Source organism: Dysidea avara, chromosome 3 (genome assembly GCF_963678975.1).
Source record: "Dysidea avara chromosome 3, odDysAvar1.4, whole genome shotgun sequence".
Classification (NCBI taxonomy): Eukaryota; Metazoa; Porifera; class Demospongiae; order Dictyoceratida; family Dysideidae; genus Dysidea; species Dysidea avara.
Window position 1 is genome coordinate 11,356,731 of NC_089274.1, and position 21,682 is coordinate 11,378,412.

The 21,682-nt window shown below is 37.7% G+C and overlaps 1 protein-coding gene and 1 long non-coding RNA gene across 2 annotated transcripts in view; one reads left to right on the forward strand and one right to left on the reverse strand.

Moving 5' to 3' along the window:
* Positions 1-8,881: 8,881 nt before the first annotated feature.
* On the reverse strand, positions 8,882-9,695 carry LOC136251900 (uncharacterized). Its single transcript, XR_010699253.1, has 2 exons — positions 9,203-9,695; positions 8,882-9,006 (listed from the first exon to the last, which is right to left on the reverse strand). It is a non-coding gene; the product is annotated as an uncharacterized lncRNA (long non-coding RNA).
* A 2,671-nt stretch (positions 9,696-12,366) lies between these two features.
* The window catches only part of LOC136249359 (uncharacterized), a 28,377-nt gene continuing 19,061 nt past the window's right edge, over positions 12,367-21,682 (forward strand). Inside the window, exon 1 of the mRNA XM_066041323.1 lies at positions 12,367-12,470. Within this exon, the coding sequence (XP_065897395.1) occupies positions 12,383-12,470 (88 nt within the window). The 5' untranslated portion in view covers positions 12,367-12,382. The remainder of the gene's footprint in view (positions 12,471-21,682) is intronic.

Consider the following 21,682-nt stretch of genomic DNA (forward strand, 5'->3'; position numbering starts at 1 on the left):
TGATTGCAGTGAATGCGGTGATTGTAGTGAATGCAGTGATTGTAGTGAATGCGGTGATAGGGGTATTTGTGGTGATTGCAGTGATTGCACTGTTTGTAAACATACTGAATGCAGTGATTATGATGATTGTAAGTGATTGCGGTGATTGTGTTGATTGTAGCGATTGCAGTAATTGTGAGCCACAGAGTTAGACACAATGCTGATATTACTATTTCCAGCTGTAGCTACATACCATAAAGTTACACAATTCTCTTAGTGATAATGAAGTTAATTCTCTTATAGTGATAATGGAGTTTGGCTGCACCAGCAGTAAAAGTACTTTCAAGAGTGGCAACTGTGAATGTATAGGGCTCATTCCAATGGAATCCTTGAACCCCCCTCTCCCTCTGGATCCACCACTCTACTGGCTTGCATATAGCTACAGCTACACCGTTTTGTAGCAATAAAATAAAACATCTTTATTGAGTAGTAAATTGTTCAGATATATAAGGCCACTCCAATATTGATTCTTTTCCACTGCTCACATATAGACTTCAAGCCAGAATATTATCATAAATCTTATTTATAAGTATCACCTGTTACTTACTCTGCATTCTTATCAGACACAAGTGAAATAAATGTATGCTGTATACGTGTATGTAAGAATGACAACAAATGCTGTAAGAATGCTGTAGGCTGCGCTTAGATTTACTATGAAAACATAGTCAAGTTTCTTTTTACATGCTTTGAATAATACTTGTATTGAACTTGATGAGCAACATCTCAGCTATACTGTTGACCTGTTTACCTGCAAAAGTTTGTTTGGCCAGGAGGAGAAACTAGCCTAGTTAAGGTTGTAATGTAGCTAGCTGCCTCCTCAGTTTTACAGTGCATCAAATGATGTTGTTGATACATACCTACTGACAAAATTAAGGATACATGGCACCATGTCCCTTACAGTAAAATGTGCTGATGGTTAATATGTACTATATAATTATAAGTTACGTTTGTGGCAAAACCGATGGATTCATTGCTGGAGCTTGGCACTAAGTTAAGAAAGTATATTGTAGGTGTCAGCAGTCAAAATTATTTTAAGTGCTTAAATGAAGCTATGTATCTAAGTGTTTTTCCCAGCTAACAAATTGCAGATAGCAGCTTGAGGTATATATGCATAAGCTGTTTAAAAAGTAATCAAATTTTCATGGAGTAGTATTGGCTTTGTTGAATCTGAACATATTTATACTTGATCAAATTGACCCATCAGTTTCTGAATTCTTCCATGTGTTTACGATACAAATGTGTTTACATTGTACTTTTTTTTAAACATTCTACAGTTATGTGTTATGTATTATATATATATATAAACAGAAGTTTATGCACAAAATAAAATATTATTATGTGTTACTGAATATACAGTTCTAGCTGGTCAATGAAAACGTTTCTGGTATCCAAAATGGCTGAGCATATTCTGGCTTCTATATCATTTCCAGTAGTCTCATTTAATTCATAATAGAACCATGGTTGAACAGGGTTGTCACAGCAGACACTAGTGATGCAACCAGATCCGTCCCACAATGGGTCATCAAGAAAATATGCAGTATAGCTATCAACATCGGCATTTCCTGATTCACAATAATAGTTAGTTCTTACAAAAGGAGGAGCATTTTGTCCTCCAGCGCATGGACAATTAGCTGCAGCTGTACGATTGTCGAATCTTCCAGCACTATAAGTCCAAATATGCTGACGTGGACTACCATATGTAATGGAAAGGCCATCAACATAATCACCATCAATTGTTTGATGATCAAAGTGATATGAAAAGAAGCTATGCACCCAGCCCTGCTGATATCCCCTTGCTTTACCACACACCTTCTGGTAACTTTGTCCACTAGTTGAGAAGAAGGTAGAAGAACAAATATTACTACCAGTATCATTGACCACACGGCAATAACTAACAGTTGAAGTGGTATCTTTACGCCAACCACTGGGACAAGCATCACCAGCACTGATATCAATATTTGCTATTCTTCTCCATCCTCCTCCCATGACACCATCAGTCATATGAAAACAACTCATAATTGCTACCATGCTACAATATGTCCATCCTTCACCATTTATGCGATAGTATCCTGACTTATCACCAGTTTCAGGGCTGTTGATGTAGATGTCCTCACAAGATGATCCAGTATAATTCATTCCACAATATACTTTGTTAGGCCCATCAAGTATCCAGTAATATCCTGGCTTATCATGACTTTGCAGATTTTTATTGTAAATCTCTTCACAAGACTCACCTGGAAAGAATGGAGACTGAAACTTATGCTCACTACACTGATCAGTAGCAATCACTAGTTCTCTAGTGAAAATCAATATTACAACAGTCACTATCATCATCACTGACACTGGATATAACGCTACGGTACAGCTGTATGCAGATCTGAGATATGCAATCAGTAAGAATGTTTTTATGGTTGTGGGTATATGTGTTTGTGTGATTTGTATTTACTGGTATGTGGGAGATATGCAATTTGTAAATTAATGCTTTTAGCAAAATTGTCTTTGTGGGTAGCTACGTGTCTGTCTGCGTGATATGCATATACTGGTATGTGGGAGATAAAGGTTCACATTTGCTCTTCAATGAGTCATGCATGTACATATCAGCGATATCATGAACTATTAACAACCACAAATATGCCTATTATGTAGCTACAACTCACCATCACCTACCAGTATAGCATAGTACTCCGCTAGTGTTGCACCAATAATTGGTTCAATAATCAGCATCATTGGCATCATTGGCCAATATTAATTGGCCATGGCCACTATCCGATGTTATGCTAAATCGCCCTGCACTGTGTACTATAATGATGTGGGGAAGGCTAAACATAAGCTATATGGAATTTTAGTAAAGTTATGTACTAATGGTTTATTTATTAATGACTACAAGCCATGCCAAAAATAAACTGTGAGGTTTTAGGCCATCCATAAAGTAAAATGTTGTGACAGCCACTTCAGAGTCAACTGTATAGAAATAGTATAAAAATGTACTTATAACCTGGTTACCATGAGTAACTTTTACTTGTGGACATGTACAGTTGTGGTATAGTTACATCCAACTTTACATTTTGTCCTAGAATGAGTTGCATATCAATGCTATGTCACTAAGTTATTTAGTAATGACAATGATGAGTGTTAGTGTTATTAGCTATAGTGTATATCAGATCGGTTATCAGTATCAGAATCTGTTATCAGAATAATCAGCTAATTTGGTTATCGGTACAACACTATTATAGACTTTGTCACCTAAAAGCTTTTTATCACTGTCTAGGATTTTTTGAGATAATAAGTCATTGTTTAGGGTTCCTATGGATACAAATACATGAAAATAGTAAGAAGGAAATGTCCTGACCGCCTGGCAGACTCCTGTAAGCGTTCAAGCATTAATCAGATGGCTGCAGGTTTGAGGCTGCCCAGGTCCAGTCATGGATTTTTTCTTTCTCCTACTTTTCAAACATACTTAGTGAAGTTAATATAAACGTCTTAGGCCTTTATAAGGTCTTCTGGTATACAGGCTCTGCCTTTACCAAGTACTTTAATCATACACTGTTAAAACTTAGGTGCTACCATGACACCTATGATTTTCTAAAAATCAACTGCAAGGAGGTGTTGTTGCAACACCCCTGAAAATAATAACCACCATAAGAGGTTTATAGTCACACTTGTTGGGTGTTACCATTTTGTAAACAACCTTAATTGTTCATTGGAAACCCTAAACAGAGATCTAACACCTCATGATAGGGTGTAATGTACATGTAATCGCATACAGTTACTAACACTGTTAGAAGTATGGCAGAAACACTTGACTGCAATTTATTTATGGGCCAAGTGATTTATCGGCCCCCATGACAACAGCACCTGCCCTGAATTATCATGCAAGATAAACACCTGCAGTTTCAAGTGAAATATAATAGTAGCTATTAATAGTATCAGATTTTACAAAACTGATACAAATTGCACATCAGACAAAATCAAATACCACCAGAGAGTATAGCCATACTACCATACTAGTTCATGGTTTTAAGCTCAAACTACTTGATGCTGGCTTTAATGGTGCAGGTGGTGTGAAAAGTTTAATGGAAATTTCTGGCCTTGGTAAGGTTGACTGTCTTGGGTTGACAGGAATTGGTGGATGGCCTATTTTAGATTCCCAACATATTATTCTGTGTTGATAATTGATTTTGCTGCATATATACCAGGCACTTAGGAGCCAGCACAGCTCTGTAACCTCATGCATGTCTGGATTTCAATTGCAGTCTTTATTTCCCACTCCTCTACAGCCCACCTTCCGCTCCTTTGTGAGCAGCTGTGATTCTACCTCCACTACACAAAAAGTGTCATGTGTATGCGATATGCTCCAAACATGTTGTACATAGCGTGAACTCCTGTGGTGTATGTGATGTGTAGGAGATGATAGTTCAAATTTGCCTCATTAAACAGCAAATGTGAACTATTATCTCCTACATATTACTTACCCCACCTAAGTACATTCCATGCATATCACTGACTGCACTTGTGGACTGTGCTGTAAACAGCCCCTGAACACCAATCAAGACATTATCTAATTCATCACATACTGTATGCACAAATATGCATTTTACTGTAGTGAGCTAGCTAGCTCACTCATTAAAGTTATCTGATTTTCTTTCTTATTTGGCAGGAATACTACAAGTATCTGAAAGGTAATAAATTGACGCATCTCTGGTGTAATTTCAATTTCATATGTGTGTTTTGGCAATTTTAAATCTAAACCATTTATCTCAAACTTCTAAAATAAATATGTGACCGGATTTGACAAAACAAGGCTTCTATACACATCCAATTTTCTGACTTTAACCAGCTGTAACTTGACTACTCAGCAAGCTATTGGCCTAAAATTTGCACAAAGTCCTTCCATAGCATAGTAAAATACCAGTTCAAAATTGGAAACTAATGGCATACTCCTACATAATGAATGAGTTATGGTACTTCAAAGTCATAAAGTGGATGTGCGTGTAAGCCTTATTTTGTCAAATTCGGTCATATGTGGATTGGTTTTCCAAACAATAGCTGCATAAATGCTTTTACATTGTGCTAAAGGAAATTTGTTTACTATGCATGAAATGCTGCACTTCTATATAATTATGATAATCAATACAACTATATTTCATTGATGAGGTGTAATGGGAACACCCTTTGCACCTACAAGGGTGTTTCCGTGAATGAAATCCCACAATTAAAAGTTTCTTTGGTAGTTACGTTATAAGTACAAATTGCAACTTACATATAAAGTGTAGAAAGACAAGGAAGTAAGTGTACTTGTAATCATGTTGAATTACTGTATTTCACAGGTCATAATATGTGTTTCCTAAATATATCATCAATGAAAATGAAGGTATAGGAGGAGATCCACCCCCACGAAAGTGTTGGAAATTAACAGTGCATCCCACCACACACCCTGGACTTACACCACTTGTAGCACTTTTACACTCTGGTGTTATATTTCTTGCAGCACCTAAGCACTCTTCTTTCACACCCTCTAAGTGTTACCACAGCACCCTTTTCTAACACCTGAAGGGAGTTGTTTTTAAACATGCAACTGGACACCCCTAAAGGTGCTTTTGGTACACCTGAATTTTAACAGTGTAATTATAATCACAGATGACTGTCAATGACCCCGAGACACGAAGAGACTTACTTACCTTACACCCTTTCATATGGTCACTTTAACCCACATTCAACCCGGGTTAATTAGTGCATTCATGTGAGCTTCTCAACCTGGGTTGAACCTCAAAGTCATAAAATACAATAAGAGAGTTTCAACCCTACAAAGCAGTAGGGTTCAACCTGGGTTGCACTCATGTAGCATACGTATAGCTAATCTTTAACCATGCACAAATATTATTCTATGCAACTCAACTCACTCAGGCTCGCCTAACTATATTATGCAGGTCTGCAGAGTAAAAGCGAGTTGCGGTTTTTGGTTAATACATAGAGTGCTTAGAAGACAATTATTACTCAATGAATACCATCATCTGATGATTGTTTGTGAAAAGAAACTGGGTTGAAAGTGGGTTGCTCAACCTGGAACTTTTGAGTGACCATGTGAAAACAGTATTAGAAAACTGGGTAAGTGGAATATGTGTTTTAGCTCTCCTAAGTGTGAATTACTAACAAAAAGTATGTTGTCTGTATTTTCCAGTCAGTGTGACTGGATTGATTGCAGATATGCTTTTTTAAGGTCACCAAATTATTAATAAAAGCTAAAATAATTTGTTGTGTAGCAGGTGGAACATGGCTGAAAACAAAAGCTTAATGGCCACTTCATTTCTCAGTTATATGGATGCAAAATTAATTTTATAGCATGCCTGGCACCATTCTTTCTTTTGATGCGATATGCGCAGGTTCATTAGTTATAATTATATTTTTAAAAAGTAACAAAGGCATCTAAGTTGGATTATGGATCATGAAAGAGAAGTAGTGAAAGAAAGGAATAGCTAAAAGGTAGTGAAACAAGATAGGTTATCTATACCTGCAGATATATACGTAGACATGAATTCAGTCATTGCTATAGACTGAAGTATAGAGATCAGTTAATGTCCATTAGTGTATATATATATATCTGTAGACAACCTCTCTTGTTTCACACCTTTTTTTTCTTTTATCTCTATAATCCAACTCAAGATAAAAATATTTTCCTCTTGCATGTAGCTGTAAGTTATTTGTTGAACATTTGTCCAGCCGTGCCAACTGTAAATTCCTCTGCAATTGCAAGAACTGGCTCTATAACTATGCAGTATATTTATGAGCCTTTAGGTTTGTATTCATCTCCTGGTCTTAGTGGAGGAATGCCTGCTGCTATACTTAATATGAATAGTATAGCTGGTCCTAATAACACAGCTACTTATATTATAAGGAATGAGATTCACAAGATTAATGCAACTTTCCTGAGTTATGAAATTATGGAAAAGCTGTACCACTTCATGTATGGTTCACAATATCAATTCTAACTGCACTCTTTAGAATTAAGTTTGGAAATAGCATAAGCTCTCACAATGAATGCTATTCTTGAATTAAAGAAATATTCCAGGAGATACAGTATGGTAGTGTTTTCAGGGGTGTACAAGGAAATTGTGAAAAGAAGCATGCAGCCAAGTGGCTAATATTTTTAGAGTTAATATTTTGCTCGATTTTTTTCCAAAAAATTGGTGTTATAATATTACTACACCGATATGTGTTGCTATTACGTGAAGCACCATTGATAACAGATTAATTTTGTAAAGCATCATGAATTCAAAATTCTGCATGGAAACCTGAAGTCCATGTTCCATGTAGTGTGATGTTCCATGTAGTGTGATGTTCCATGTAGTGTGCAAAGTGGTTTCCTGAAACTCTTGGAAACCCCCTGGGTATGCCCCTAATTATAAAGGAAACTTTACTATTGAGCTACATTTTTAATTTGCTACCATAAGGATATTTCACCTATAATAGCTAATATGAAATAGCCAAATAGGTACATCATCAAACTGATTGTTCTGTACTATAAATACTGAAGTGCACGTCCTGCATGTTATATAGCTACAATATACGTGTCACTGTTATATGTTTTTCAAACTAAATTATTACAGGATTTTACATTTGATTTGGGGATATAGAAGTAGCTAAAAGTAAAAGCAATGAAACAATTTTTTGTTCATTTACCGGCTTCTTTTATGACTGGTGAACCAGCGCATAGCTACTGCACCAGAGGAAAGAATGGCTCCAGACACATAGTATGAGTGAATGCATGGTCTGATTATCAAATATTGAAATTCAAAATAGCCATTCTGCTTTGTTTTCAACTATATGTTCCACCTGTTTTATAGCTTGGAACATATAGCTTTATAGCTTGCTGGGTATTAGTGGGAGGTGACCGTTCCCACTTATACTCAGCAACATTTGTTGGCTGCAAGAGCTTGGAAGGAAGATAGATATGGCTCTTTACCGTATGATCTTCAATGTACTGGATTAGTTGTTGATCTCATTTCTATCGAGATAGGATGTCTGGGTCACTTTATGCCAGAAACACTTGCTCAAGTGGCTACTGCTAGTTGTGTGTCGAAGGAAACTGTCCGGTCACTGTTTGAGCAGGCTGCTCGTATTGCCATCTCCTCATAGGCGGCGGAAAGGGGGGGGCTAGGGGGCTAAAGCCCCCCCTCGGTCTGCTGAGGGGGGGCTTAGCCCTCCCTCAGAATGATATCACACCGAAATTATCTTTCTTGGAGTGGGGCTGAAAACTGTGATAAAGATCGAGATACTCTAATAGAGCAGTCACTCTAATAAAGTAGTCAGTGTGTAGCGAGCTATGAAAGGATTTTTATGTAGTTTATCAGCTAGAAATGGTAGCTGGTGAGGTGGAAAGCTCTTGTCAGTTGGTTGCGACCTTTTTTTTTTTTTTTTTTGGTCTCACCTTACCAAACTATAGAAATAAGTCTGGGTCAGTCCAGCCCCCCCTCATATCAACTACTTCCTCCGCCGCTGCATCTCCTCAGTGCTCTTACAGAATTTTCGAGCTTCCCCGGAGTGGGATCTATTGGATCTCTTGACCTGAACTTTGTTACTGTGTAGTTGTTCTATACCATATGCGTATTTTGTACCGTACGCGTACGGTACGATTTTCCGTACCATACGCGTACGGTATAGGCATACGCGTATGGTACATACCATATGCGTATTATGCCTTTTCTCAGTGTCTTCTAGCCTTGCCATCACCTAGCTACAATGGGCTATCTTTACAAACATTTCTAGCTTTGCACTGCTTGTGCAAAGCTAACAACTTGACAAATGAACTTTGTAAGTGTTATCAGTTGTGCAACATGGCCCCTCACTGTCTTTGCATCTTTATCTATTATATACACTCTTCTTCTTTTGAGGATCCAATTTATGTTTGCGTACTTTTCTTGTTTGTACATACTGTAAGTAGTACCACCACTCACATTCATCACACTGGACCTACAGCACAAATTAACGTGGATGTTGTTAACTTTAAAGAGTATAGCTATACATTCAGATAAGAGTAGCTAAACACATTGTCCCATCCACAGTAAGTAGTGAGTGGTTACAACACACTTAACAATTAAACAATGCCAGATAATATATATATACATACATTCGTTACTGAAATATTCATCAGAACTCATAAACTCACCATAAAATCTCTGCCATGTTATGTTTTCCTCAGTAGGCAATGTGCATACCTCATTCAATAGCAAAGATTCAGTTTAAAAAGAATTTGTTGCACATGCAATTAATTATGCTAATAATGCTACGCTACAGCTAGATTTACATTAATTTGCAAACTGGAATATTGCTTTCTCTACAGTAAAATCTCTTTGCTACCTCCCTCGATGTTATTGTATCAGAATTCTCCAGATCTTCCTCTGTTTGAGCAATCATTACATTGTACTTCTCGAGCTCATCTGATTAAAATTGTCTGCTCAACACTCCTTTAGTGTGTGCCATCAGGCATAAATATCCATTTTTAAGTGGAAGCTATAGTGTACTAACAAATTAAAGCTAAACAATAGATTATGTAACAACAATAGAATAAAATATTTAATGAAATAATATACATATATGTGACTGTAAAAAATTGGCTATATTTTCCAATGGATGCAAATTAATTAATATGGCTGCTATCACATATTGTGGGTATTGTTCTATAATTGTAGGGAAGTGTAGGCTCTTGGGCAAATCTTTTATGAGCGGAACAGACCACTGTATATAATATTATTCATCAATAATTGAAAGCACACAATAACAACTATAACTCTTACAACTACTGCACACAATATTAATATTACAAGTATATGCATAATGAATTATTACATCATGTCACATCATTACATTACATCATAAACTCTATTACAGGTATGAAGGAGGAGTAGCATTATGCAATAATGGCCTGATTTTTGAATTTTCATTATATCAATTAAACAATGGATCATGAATCCAATAGGAAGTAATATATGTGTAGCAATTGCAGCCACAATGTACTGCGTGGAAGAAGAAATAAAAATTAAAATTTACAATGCGTTTTCAGTGTATATATGGTTGCTATGCAACAGCTAGATAATTAACTTGACTATTCTAAAGAACATACATTACTATAGTATACCAGCTTGTGTACTTTCAAAGTAATATATAGCATTTCCACTGTGGAGAAAAAAAGCACTTGTGCATTCAGGAGTGGAAGGGTAGAATGTGACAGCTTTATTATCAAAGTCAACCACTCATCATAGTATTATTGTGAAATATTACATCATCTGCAGTTTCACAATTGGTGTAACATTCCTGGAATGTCAACAATCTACAAACAGTACACAACACTATTAGTCAGTCAGCAACTTACTGCTTTCCAATCCAAAACATTGTTTCAAAATGTATAATAAACCTATATCACCAAGCCTGGAGTTTAATTGTGGGTTTAATTTCACTCAGCTGAAGCTACCTTAAGATATGTATGGGCCCCCACTGATTATCTTTTTCATCTCTCTACTGTTCACTGGATTAATCTAATGGAAATTCTATGAGTTAATGTTAATCAAGAGTTTTACTCTTGGTTGATGCAAATTGGTTACTTTATTGATACAAACATACTGGCTTTGTTCATCAACTTGAACTGTCACTACAATAAATGTGCTTTTGTGCAAATCACGCACACACACACACACATCACATACTTCAGCGAAGTATGTGATGTGTAGGAGATGATGGTTCACATTTGCTAACTAATGGACAAATGGGTTCATATTTGCTAACTAATGGACAAATGTTGACAATCATTTCCTACACATCACATACACCACAGGTGCATGTGCATGCTATGTACAGCACATTTAGGACATACCACATAATTATGCACGAATACACATTTTATTGTAGTGTGTCTGTGTAATGGCTTAGCACAAAATAAGTTTATTTATAGCACATAAAAATTGATGCTTTTCTATACATCCTACTACCTCTAAATGATAAAGGATGACATGTACACCAATATACAGTCACACTGCTTGTCTTGTGTGCTTCACACACTATATCCTGAAAGTGTGCCTGCACCCAAAGGGTGTGCTGTTGGTTAAGTGTGCTATGACCACCTCAGTTTTAACAGTGTATAGGTTTGCATCATGCAGTAAAGCAAATTATATCTTAATTACAGTAAAGCAAAATACATCTCAGCTCTAGAGAATAGAATAGCTAATCAGACCAAAATATGATTGCTCTATAGAGGTATATACCTAGCTAGCTCGATCTTGACTGAATTACAGAAACTGCTAAGAGACTAGCCGGGCCCCTTCCCACTCCCTCTTCCCCAAAAAGAAATGAAAGCAGAGTGCCATCAGGCATAGTCAAAAGGTACGACAGTGTAAAAACCTTCTGCTTGATATTATATACAAAGCAGGTTAGCTATAGCCTATACTCAGATGGTACGATTTTCCGTACCATACGCGTATGGTACCGTACGCGTATACGCATATGGTATCAGTGTTGCCATGCTGTGAATAAAGTTCATAGATTTATGAACTTTTTGTGTTGTTTGTGAACCTGAAATAATCTATGAACTTTTTATGAACTTTTGGCTGGTTTGTGAACCTGAAATAATCTATGAACTTTTTTATGAACCTGGAGTAATCTGTGAACTTTTCATGAACTTTTGGCAATTTTAGGTGGTAACCTTTTTTTTTTTTTTTTTTTTTGCTCTTCAGTGCCCTACTAACCCAGAGATCCACCTATTTATAATGTGTAGCTAGTTTTCGGAAAGTGACTATGGATTTATGAACTTTTTATGAACAAATTTACTTTTTCACATGAACATTTGGAGCAAATCATCTGGCAACACTGTATGGTATGTACCATACAAAATACACATATGGTATAGAACATAGTTACAATTTTGTACTGTAAGTTATGTACTGTAGCTAAGTCTTGCCAGGGCTCCTGCACTGATATCAGATTATCATCATCACTGATCGCTCCTGCATTCAATCCTTAAAGTTAGTCCGTCTGAAAAGACTTGGGTTAAGTTGAAATTTACATCATCTCATGTCTGGTTTTAGAATTTGAGGTCTGCAATTATGTGCATTCGCGGTGCCAGGTCCAGTTTGCGCTGTCCCATTGCTGAGGCACCGATTGCAGTGCAGGTCGCTGAGGCCCATATGTAAGATAATTTGTTTTTGTTTATTATGTACTGTTTTATCTAAAAAAAAGAATTCGAAGTAGAACTGTTTAGTTTTTGAAAATTGCGTGTTAGCTAGCTGATTGTGCATTTAGTGGATGCATCTGAAGATTAGCGCCTCCTTCTAATAAAGTGACGCTCATCATTAAGCGCATGCAACCGATAAAAGAGGGTGGAGCCCGCTTAGAGCACGACGAAGCAAGGATAACGTACCTACTGTATTATCAACACACTACTAAAGGTATACATAAAGGTTAAACTATAGTGTGTGATTCATAGTAACTATAGATGTGGTCAAAGTGCTGAAATGCGACAAACGCTTACCCCGGCCCTTTTAGTGCTATGCCGGGCGGCCCTATAGGCTAGGCCGGGTGAGCCGGTCCGAGGTCATGCTCCTGTCCAATAACTAGGTCTTGAAGTCACTAGTGAGTGTTAAGTTTCCGGTATGATGTCTGGCGCCCCCGCACTCTTTTTAAATACACGTGATTAGTTCATAGCTACGTAGTTTTCCACAAGTGGTAAAATGAATATGATATGTTTGGAACAGTAGTAACTATCTTCTTCAATAGAATCCCTTGATTATGGAACGCCTTACCCCCAATTGATTTAGCTATGTGTATCTATCAAGACTAATCTTTTATGTACACATTTTTAATCTATAACTACTGGGTATACAGTGTAGTAGATGCTTTAATACTCCCCAACCCCCTTTTCTTTTAATGGCCGTTAGCCCTGAGCTTCAGTACTGTACCCCCAATACCATTGATTGTAATTATTGTGTACCTGTATGCAGTACTGTAAAGTCATAATCAAAGTCCTTGAAATTAGGTTAGGTAATCCTAAGCCGGGCTGCAGCACATGTTGCTGTCAGACCTTCAGTGCTGGTCACTGTAAAGTGTTAATAATAATAATAATAAATCAACCAAATGAACAATGGGCCAAGTCTTACTTGGAGACTCTGCTGTGACTATCAGTGTGTGTATAGTGATAAGACTCATGACTGGAGTCTCTATCGTTGTGTGGAGTGTTGGGCCAATGTGGTCCTGATAGCACCCTTAGTGCTCTTGGTAACTAATCCAGTTGTATCATGTCAAATTTTTCCATTTGTAAGTTCACAGTATTAGATGTTTCCTAGTAATATGTGCATCTACATGCATACCTCCGATGGCAATTTGCCTCCTGTACGTGTCAGCTAAATTAAGTTGTGATATGTAATCTCGATTCTCTACACAGACACACATGAGATAGAGTCACAAATACAAGGAACTACTATACCAGCGCACTGAATTCCTGGGCTACTTCAAGTCTCTCTCAGAGGAGGGGTGTAGCTCTTCCACTTTCTTTCACAGAGGGCTTAGCTTCTACACTATAGAGATACTCTAGTAGAGCGGTCATATATTTTACGAAACAGTCAGGTGCAGTTGATATTTATATTTTCCTTTACCTGCTGGGTCACTCCTGGCAAGAGTAAAAATAATGTATGGCCTAACCATACTGGGCGAATGACAGATGACTGTATATGTACAGTAACCAACCTTGCATAACTGCAATGTGTGAAACTGTACAGTATTTTGAAACAAAAATACCCAAACCTACCTATACACCATTGTACTTTGTTGTTCACAAAGAATAAAATCATATTAGTCATGTGCATGAGTTTGTAGAATGAAACTTTATCATCGCTTTTTTCACTCTGCATTGACAATAATGTACCTTCTTTATTTATTTATATGTATGTATGTGTATAGATATAGGACAAAACTGAACACAATGAAACTACAGTAATTGTAATCATGAAATTAATATTGACCATCTGTGGATTATTTTGTACAGTCAGTATACTCACTTTTACTGTTCCTGCCATCTAGAGTTATAAAACTCCAAGGGAACTTGAGTAAATATGCAAACTCCCCAAGTCAGTGTACATGTATTAAGACATACAGTAGTGTGTCGTACGGCCAAGAAAGCTGTCGTGCCACACCTTGAACATATTTACAGGAAGAAACTAAACATGATTTTCACACATACATAGCTCTGTGCTCTCTTCTCAAATTGTTATCATTTTTATACTGCTAATGACCTCCACCTTGAGCACCCCACATACCAAATTTGAGCAAAATTACCTAATGCAATCGTGAAATATATACCTTCAAAATTCACCTTAATTTCTTGGTTTTTTTTGTTTCTTTGTTTAGGAGGCTCGGGGGACTTAGATTCTTCTTTTCGCACACTTAACAAAAACCATTATAAAATACAAATGCATAGCTCAATTGTCTTGAGCTTTGGTTCACTTTAAGAACGTATTGGAGTACAATCCTGTACCAAGTTTAGTGCTAATCTGATTAATAGTCATAGAATTATGGATGATTATTTGCATTAAAAAAGGCCAACTTGTTGTCACTCCTACAGGGTAAACCGCTTATTAACAATCAGTGTGTGTACAGGTTAACCATCATAGCTCAAACCTTTTGTGGTTGTAAAGAAATCTCACTGACAGCTATAGAGTTACAAAGCAAAAACCAAACAGCTGTAAATCACTGGGTTGAAATACTCTAATAGAACAGTCACTACAGGGGTAAAAAATGTGCATGAAAAATGTAGAAAAAATAATTACTGACCAGCGTTCAAACCAGGGACCTCCATACTGAACACCCATATCCTTGACCACTGAGCCACTGCTATCACGGCTGATCACTTCACTTAATTTCTACTTTATAAATGAAAATTCTAGCTAAAATCTATTCAATAGTGAAAAGTTCATAATTTCATTATAGATCTACCAATGGAAAATCTAGATTGTTCTAGAACATTCTATGTATGTTCTATTAGAAATCCTCAAAAAATGTGCATTCTACAAAAGTAATTTAATAAACTCTGTAATACAATACTATTACAACTTCTCTAGTATTCCATCGAATCAAAGTCGATGATTATAGTGCAGATTGGTGGGGTAATACACTACTATTAAGACCTACTCATGCCAATCGTCATCATCATAATCATCAGAATAAGTTCTATCTAATCCAAAACAGCCAAGCTGTAAAAAAACAGTGCGGCCCTCAAAAAGGCTATGGTGAAAAAAGATGTGAAATCCAAGGTGGCGGCCAAGAAATGGCTGTGATGGTAGGTTAATGGTAAAAATTTTAATAACGACAATTCAAGTGAATTTTGTGCCAAGACCAAGCGGCACCAAATTCACCTGAATTGTTGTTATTAAAATTTTTACCATTAACCTACCATCACAGCCATTTCTTGGCCGCCACCTTGGATTTCACATCTTTTTTCACCATAGCCTTTTTGAGGGCCACACTGTTTTTTTACAGCTTGGCTGTTTTGGATTAGATTTCACTTCTTTTTGTATTTGTATACCCCAAAGCCGGCATATGGTCGGCTTTAGGGCTTTTTAACTTGTCATTTTTTCTTTACTACAGGAAGAAGAAAAGATGAAGCAGGATGATTTCTTTGTAGCTGACCTCTCTGTAAGGTGATCCTTCTAGCTGATCTCTCTACCGGATGACTTGTTTGTAGCTGAACTCTCTACAGGGTGATTTGTTTGTAGCTGAACTCTCTACAAGGTAATTTCTTCTAGCTGATCTTTCTACAGGGTGATTTGTTTGTAGCTGAATTCTCTACAGGGCGATTTGTTTGCAGCTAAACTGCTGAACTATCTACAATGTAACTTCTTCTAGCTGAACTCTCTACGGGTGGCTTGTTTCTAGCTGAACTCTCTACAGGGTGATTTGTTTCTAGCTGAACTCTCTACAAGGTAACTTCTTCTAGCTGATCTTTCTACAGGGTGATTTGTTTGTAGCTGAATTCTCTACAGGGCAATTTGTTTGCTGCTGAACTCTCTACATGGTAGTTTCTTTGGAGCTGAACTCTCTACAATGTGACTTCTTCTAGCTGAACTCTCTACAGGGTGACTTGTTTCTAGCTGATCTCTCTACAGTGTAACTTGTTTCTAGCTGAACTCTCTACAGGGTGATTTGTTTGTAACTGAATTCTCTACAAGGTAACTTCTTCTAGCTGATCTTTCTACAGGGTGATTTGTTTGTCTCTACAGGGCAATTTGTTTGCAGCTGAACTCTCTACATTGTAGTTTCTTTGTAGCTGAACTCTCTACAATGTAACTTCTTCTAGCTGAACTCTCTACAGGGTAACTTGTTTCTAGCTGAACTCTCTACAGGGTGATTTGTTTGTAGCTGAACGCTCTACAAGGTAACTTCTTCTAGCTGATCTTTCTACAGGGTGATTTGTTTGTAGCTGAATTCTCTACAGGGCGATTTGTTTGCTGCTGAACTCTCTACATTGTAGTTTCTTTGTAGCTGAACTCTCTACAATGTAACTTCTTCTAGCTGAACTCTCTACTGGTGACTTGTTTCTAGCTGATCTCTCTACAGGGTGACTTGTTTCTAGCTGAACTCTCTACAGGGTGATTTGATTGTAGCTGAACTCTCTACAAGGTAACATCTTCTAGCTGATCTTTCTACAGGGTGATTTGTTTGTCTCTACAGGGAAATTTGTTTGCAGCTGAACTCTCTACATGGTAGTTTCTTTGTAGCTGAACTCTCTACAATGTAACTTCTTCTAGCTGAACTCTCTACAAAGTGACTTCTTCTAGCTAATCTATCTACAGGATGACTTGTTTCTAACTGAACTCTCTACAGTGTTATCTGTTCATAGCGGAACTTTCTACTGGGTGATTTGTTTGCAGCTAAACTCTTTGCATGATTGTTTCTTTGTAACTGAACTCTCTACAATGTGACTTCTTCTAGCTGATCTCTCTACAGGATGACTTGTTTCTACCTGAACTCTCTATAGTGTTATCTGTTCATAGCGGAACTTTCTACTGGGTGATTTGTTTGCAGCTAAACTCTTTGCATGATTGTTTCTTTGTAACTGAACTCTCTACAAGGTAACTTCTTCTAGCTGATCTCTCTACAGGGCAATTTGTTTGTAGCTGAATTCTCTACATGGTGATTAATTTGAGCTGAACTCTCTACATGATGGCTTCTTTGTAGCTGAACTCTCTATTAGGTACCTTCTTCTAGCTGATCTGACTACAGGGTGACTTGTTTGTAGCTGAATTCCCTACAAAATAGCTTGCAGTGTAATATAACTTTGTAAATTATACATGCAGCTGAATGCTTTATTAGTGTGACTGTTCTATTAAAGTATCTCGATCTCGCATTTGCTGCACGTAGTTTCCTTTCGAATCATAACTCAGTGATTTGTAATCCGATTCTTCTGTACTACTGCAAGAACTTTCTATGATGATTATTCCAGCTACATACTGATTTTCAGCTCGTTGCTCTAAGCGGTTTGCCTGGTAGACACGAAAACTAATAGTTTTTTTATTCATAAAAATCGATCGCGTAATTTTGACACAGGTTGGGTTTTGTGTCATATCTCCATGGTCTTTATCCCGATTCTTTTCAAACCACAAAAAGGCACTCCTACGATGGTTGCTCCATCTACATATCAATTTTCAACTGATTCCTCCAAGGGGTTTACCCTGTAGGCGTGACAGACCTTCGACCTTATTTTTCGCAAATAATCGGTAATAACTCCGTGAATTTTCATCGGATTCCTACCAACGTTGGTACGGAGATCCGCCTTAATGAGCCCTTTAAGTGTGCCAAATTTCAGCCCAATCCGAGCACGCATTCGTGTTTTATGGCGAATTTTGCGAAGTGTGCAAAATGAAGATGAAGAAGAAGAAGAAAAAAACGAAGAAATTAAAACGAAATTTTGTTCGCTCGTATCTCGGAAATGGTTGGAGCGATTTTCTTCAAATTTGGTATATGGACTCCCCTAACTGGGCGGCACGTCTCTAGCAAATTTGGTTCCAATCGGATAAGAGATCACAGAGCTACATAGGTGTGAAAATTGCGTTTTCTTTCTTCCTGTTAATATACTCACAGTGTGGCGCGCCGGATTCTTGGGCCGCACGACACACTATCGTGTGTCTTGATATGTGACCGGATTTGCGAAAAGGGGTCTTCCACACACATCCAATATGCCAAGTTTGACAATTGATAACTTCAGATTGGAAAGAGCTATTGCCTTGAATTTTGGGCAGTGGTGAGCACCACTATAGCTGAATACATGATGAAATTTTCAGCTTAATATGTTACTTGAACACTGAGTTATGGTCTCCAACGTTTACGGAATTGGATGTGTGTAGAAGACCCCTTTTCGCAAATCCGGTCACATAATTTTATATTGATTACAGAAATCTCCATGGTGGTTTCTTTGTAACTGAACACTCTACAAGGTGACTTTTTCTAATTGCTCTCTCTACAGGGTGAATTGTTTGTAGCTGAACGATCTACAAGGTAACTTCTTCTAGCTGATCTCTCTACAGGGTGATGTGTTTGTAGCTGAATTCTGTATAGGTGATTTGTTTGCAGCTGAGCTCTTTACAGAATGGTTTCTTTGTAGCTGAACTCTCTAAAAGGTAACTTCTTCTAACTGATCTTTCTACAGGGCAATTTGTTTCTGGCAGAATTTTCTACAGGGTGATTTCTTTGCTGCTGAACTCTCTACATGGTGGTTTCTTTGTAGCTGAACTCTCTACAAGGTAATTTCTTCTAGCTGATCTCTCTACAGGGAGATATGTTTGTAGCTGAACTATCTACAAGGTAACTTCTTATAGCTGATCTCTCTACAGGGTGATTTGTTCGTAGTTGAATTCTGTACAGGTGATTTGTTTGCAGCTGAGCTCTTTACAAAATGGTTTCTTTGGAGCTGAACTTTCTCCAAGGTAACTTCTTCTAACTGATCTTTCTACAGGGTGATTTGTTTGTAGCTGAACTATCTACAAGGTAATTTCTTCTAGCTGATCTCTCTACAGGGTGATTTGTTTGTAGCTGAATTCTGTACAAGTGATTTGTTTGCAGCTGAGCTCTTTACAGAATGGTTTCTTTGTAGCTGAACTCTCTACAGGGTGATTTGTTTGTAGCTGAAATCCCTACAAGGTAACTTCTTCTAGCTGATCTTTCTACAGGGTGATTTGTTTGTAGCTGAGTTCTCTACAGGGTGTTTGTTTGCAGCTGAATTCTCTACATGGTGGTTTCTTTACAGCTGAACTCTCTACAAGGTGACTTCTTCTAGCTGATCTCTCTACAGGGTGATTTGTTTGTAGCTGAACTCTCTACAGGTGATTTGTTTGTAGCTGAACTCTCTACAAGGCGATACTTCTAGGTGATCTCTCTACAGGATTCCTTGTTTCTAACTGAACTCTCAACAGGGTGATCTGTTCATAGCTGAACTTACTACTGGGTGAATTGTTTGCAGCTGAACTCTCTAAATGGTGGTTTCTTTGTAGCTGAACTCTCTACAATGTGACTTCTTCTAGCTGAACTCTCTACAAAGTGACTTGTTTCTAGCTGATCTCTCTACAGGGTGACTTGTTTCTAGCTGAACTCTCTACAGGTGATTTGTTTGCAGCTGAACTCTCTACATGGTGGTTTCGTTGTAGCTGAACTCTCTACAAGGTAACTTCTTCTAGCTGATCTTTTTACACTGCATATTTGTTTGTAGCTGAGTTCTCTACAGGGTGATTTGTTTGCAGCTGAACTCTCTACATGGGAGTTTCATTGTAGCTGAACTCTCTACAATGTGACTTCTTCTAGCTTAACTCTCTACAGGGTGACTTGTTTCTAGCTGAACTCTCTATAGGTGATTTGTTTGCAGCTGAACTCTCTACATGGTGGTTTCTTTGTAGCTGAACTCTCTACAAGGTAACTTCTTCTAGCCGATCTTTCTACAAGGTGATTGAGTTTTTTGCAGCTGAACTCTTTACATGGTGGTTGCTTTGTAGCTGAACTCTCTAAAAGGTGACTTCTTCTAGCTGAACTCTCTACAGGATGATTTGTTTGCAGCTGAACTCTCTACGTGGTAGTTTCTTTGTAGCTGAACTCTCTACAATGTGATTTCTTCTAGCTGAACTCTCTACAGGGTGACTTGTTTTTAGCTGATCTCTCTACAGGGTGACTTGTTTCTAGCTGAACTCTCTACAGGTGATTTGTTTGCAGCTGAACTCTCTACATGGTGGTTTCTTTGTAGCTGAACTCTCTACAAGGTAACTTCTTCTAGCTGATCTTTCTACAGAGTGATTTGTTTGTAGCTGAATTCTCTACAGGGTGATTTATTTGCAGCTTAACTCTCTACAAGGTGACTTCTTCTAGCTGAACTCTCAACAGAGTGATTGATTTTTTTTTGCAGCTGAACTCTCTACATGGTGGTTTCTTTGTAACTGAACTCTCTACAGGGTGATTTGTTTGTAGCTGAACTCTCTACAGGGTGATCTGTTCATAGCTGAACTCCCTATAAGGTAACTTCTTCTAGCTAATCTTTCTACAGGGCAATTTGTTTGTAGCTGAGTTCTCTACAGGGTGATTTGTTTGCAGCTGAACTCTACATGGTAGTTTCTTTGTAGCTCTACAATGTGACTTCTTCTAGCTGAACTCTCTACAAGGTGACTTGTTTCTAGCTGATCTCTCTACAGAGTGACTTGCTTCTAGCTGAACTCTCTACAGGTGATTTGTTTGCAGCTGAACTCTCTACATGGTTTATTTCTTTGTAACTGAACTCTCTGCAAGGTGACTTCTTCTAGCTGATCTCTCTACAGGGAGATTTGTTTGTAGCTTAACTCTCTACAGGTGATTTGTTTGCAGATGAACTCTCTACATGATGGTTTCTTTGTAGCTGAACTCTCTACAAGGTAATTTCTTCTAGCTGATCTCTCTACAGGCCGATTTGTTTGTAGCTGAACTCTCTACATGATGGTTTCTTTGTAGCTGAACTCTCTACAAGGTGATTTCTTCTATAGCTGATCTTTCTACAGGGTGATTTGTTTGTAGTTGAACTCTCTACATGATATTTCGTTGTAGCTGAATCCTCTACAAGGTGATTTCTTCTATAGCTGATCTTTCTACAGGGTGATTTGTTTGTACCTGAACTATCTACATGATGGTTTCTTTGTAGCTGAACTCTCTACAAGGTAACTTCTTCTAGCTGATCTCTCTACAGGACAATTTGTTTGTACCTGAACTCTCATATGATTGTTTCTTTGAAGCTGAACTCTCTACAAGGTGATTTCTTCTAGCTGATCTTTCTACAGGGTGATTTGTTTGTAGCAGAACTCTCTACAAGGAAACTTCTTCTAGCTGATCTCTCTACAGGGAGATTTGTTTGTAGCTGAACTCTCTATACATGATTTGTTTGCGGCTGAATTCTCTACATGATGGTTTCTTTGTAGCTGAACTCTCTACAAGGTAACTTCTTCTAGGTGATCTCTTTACAGGGTGAATTGTTTGTAGCTGAACGATCTACAAGGTAACTTCTTCTAACTGATCTCTCTACAGGGTGATTTGTCTGTAGCTGAACTCTCTACAAGGAAACCTCTATTAACTGAGCTCTGTACAGGGTGAATTGTTTGTAGCTGAA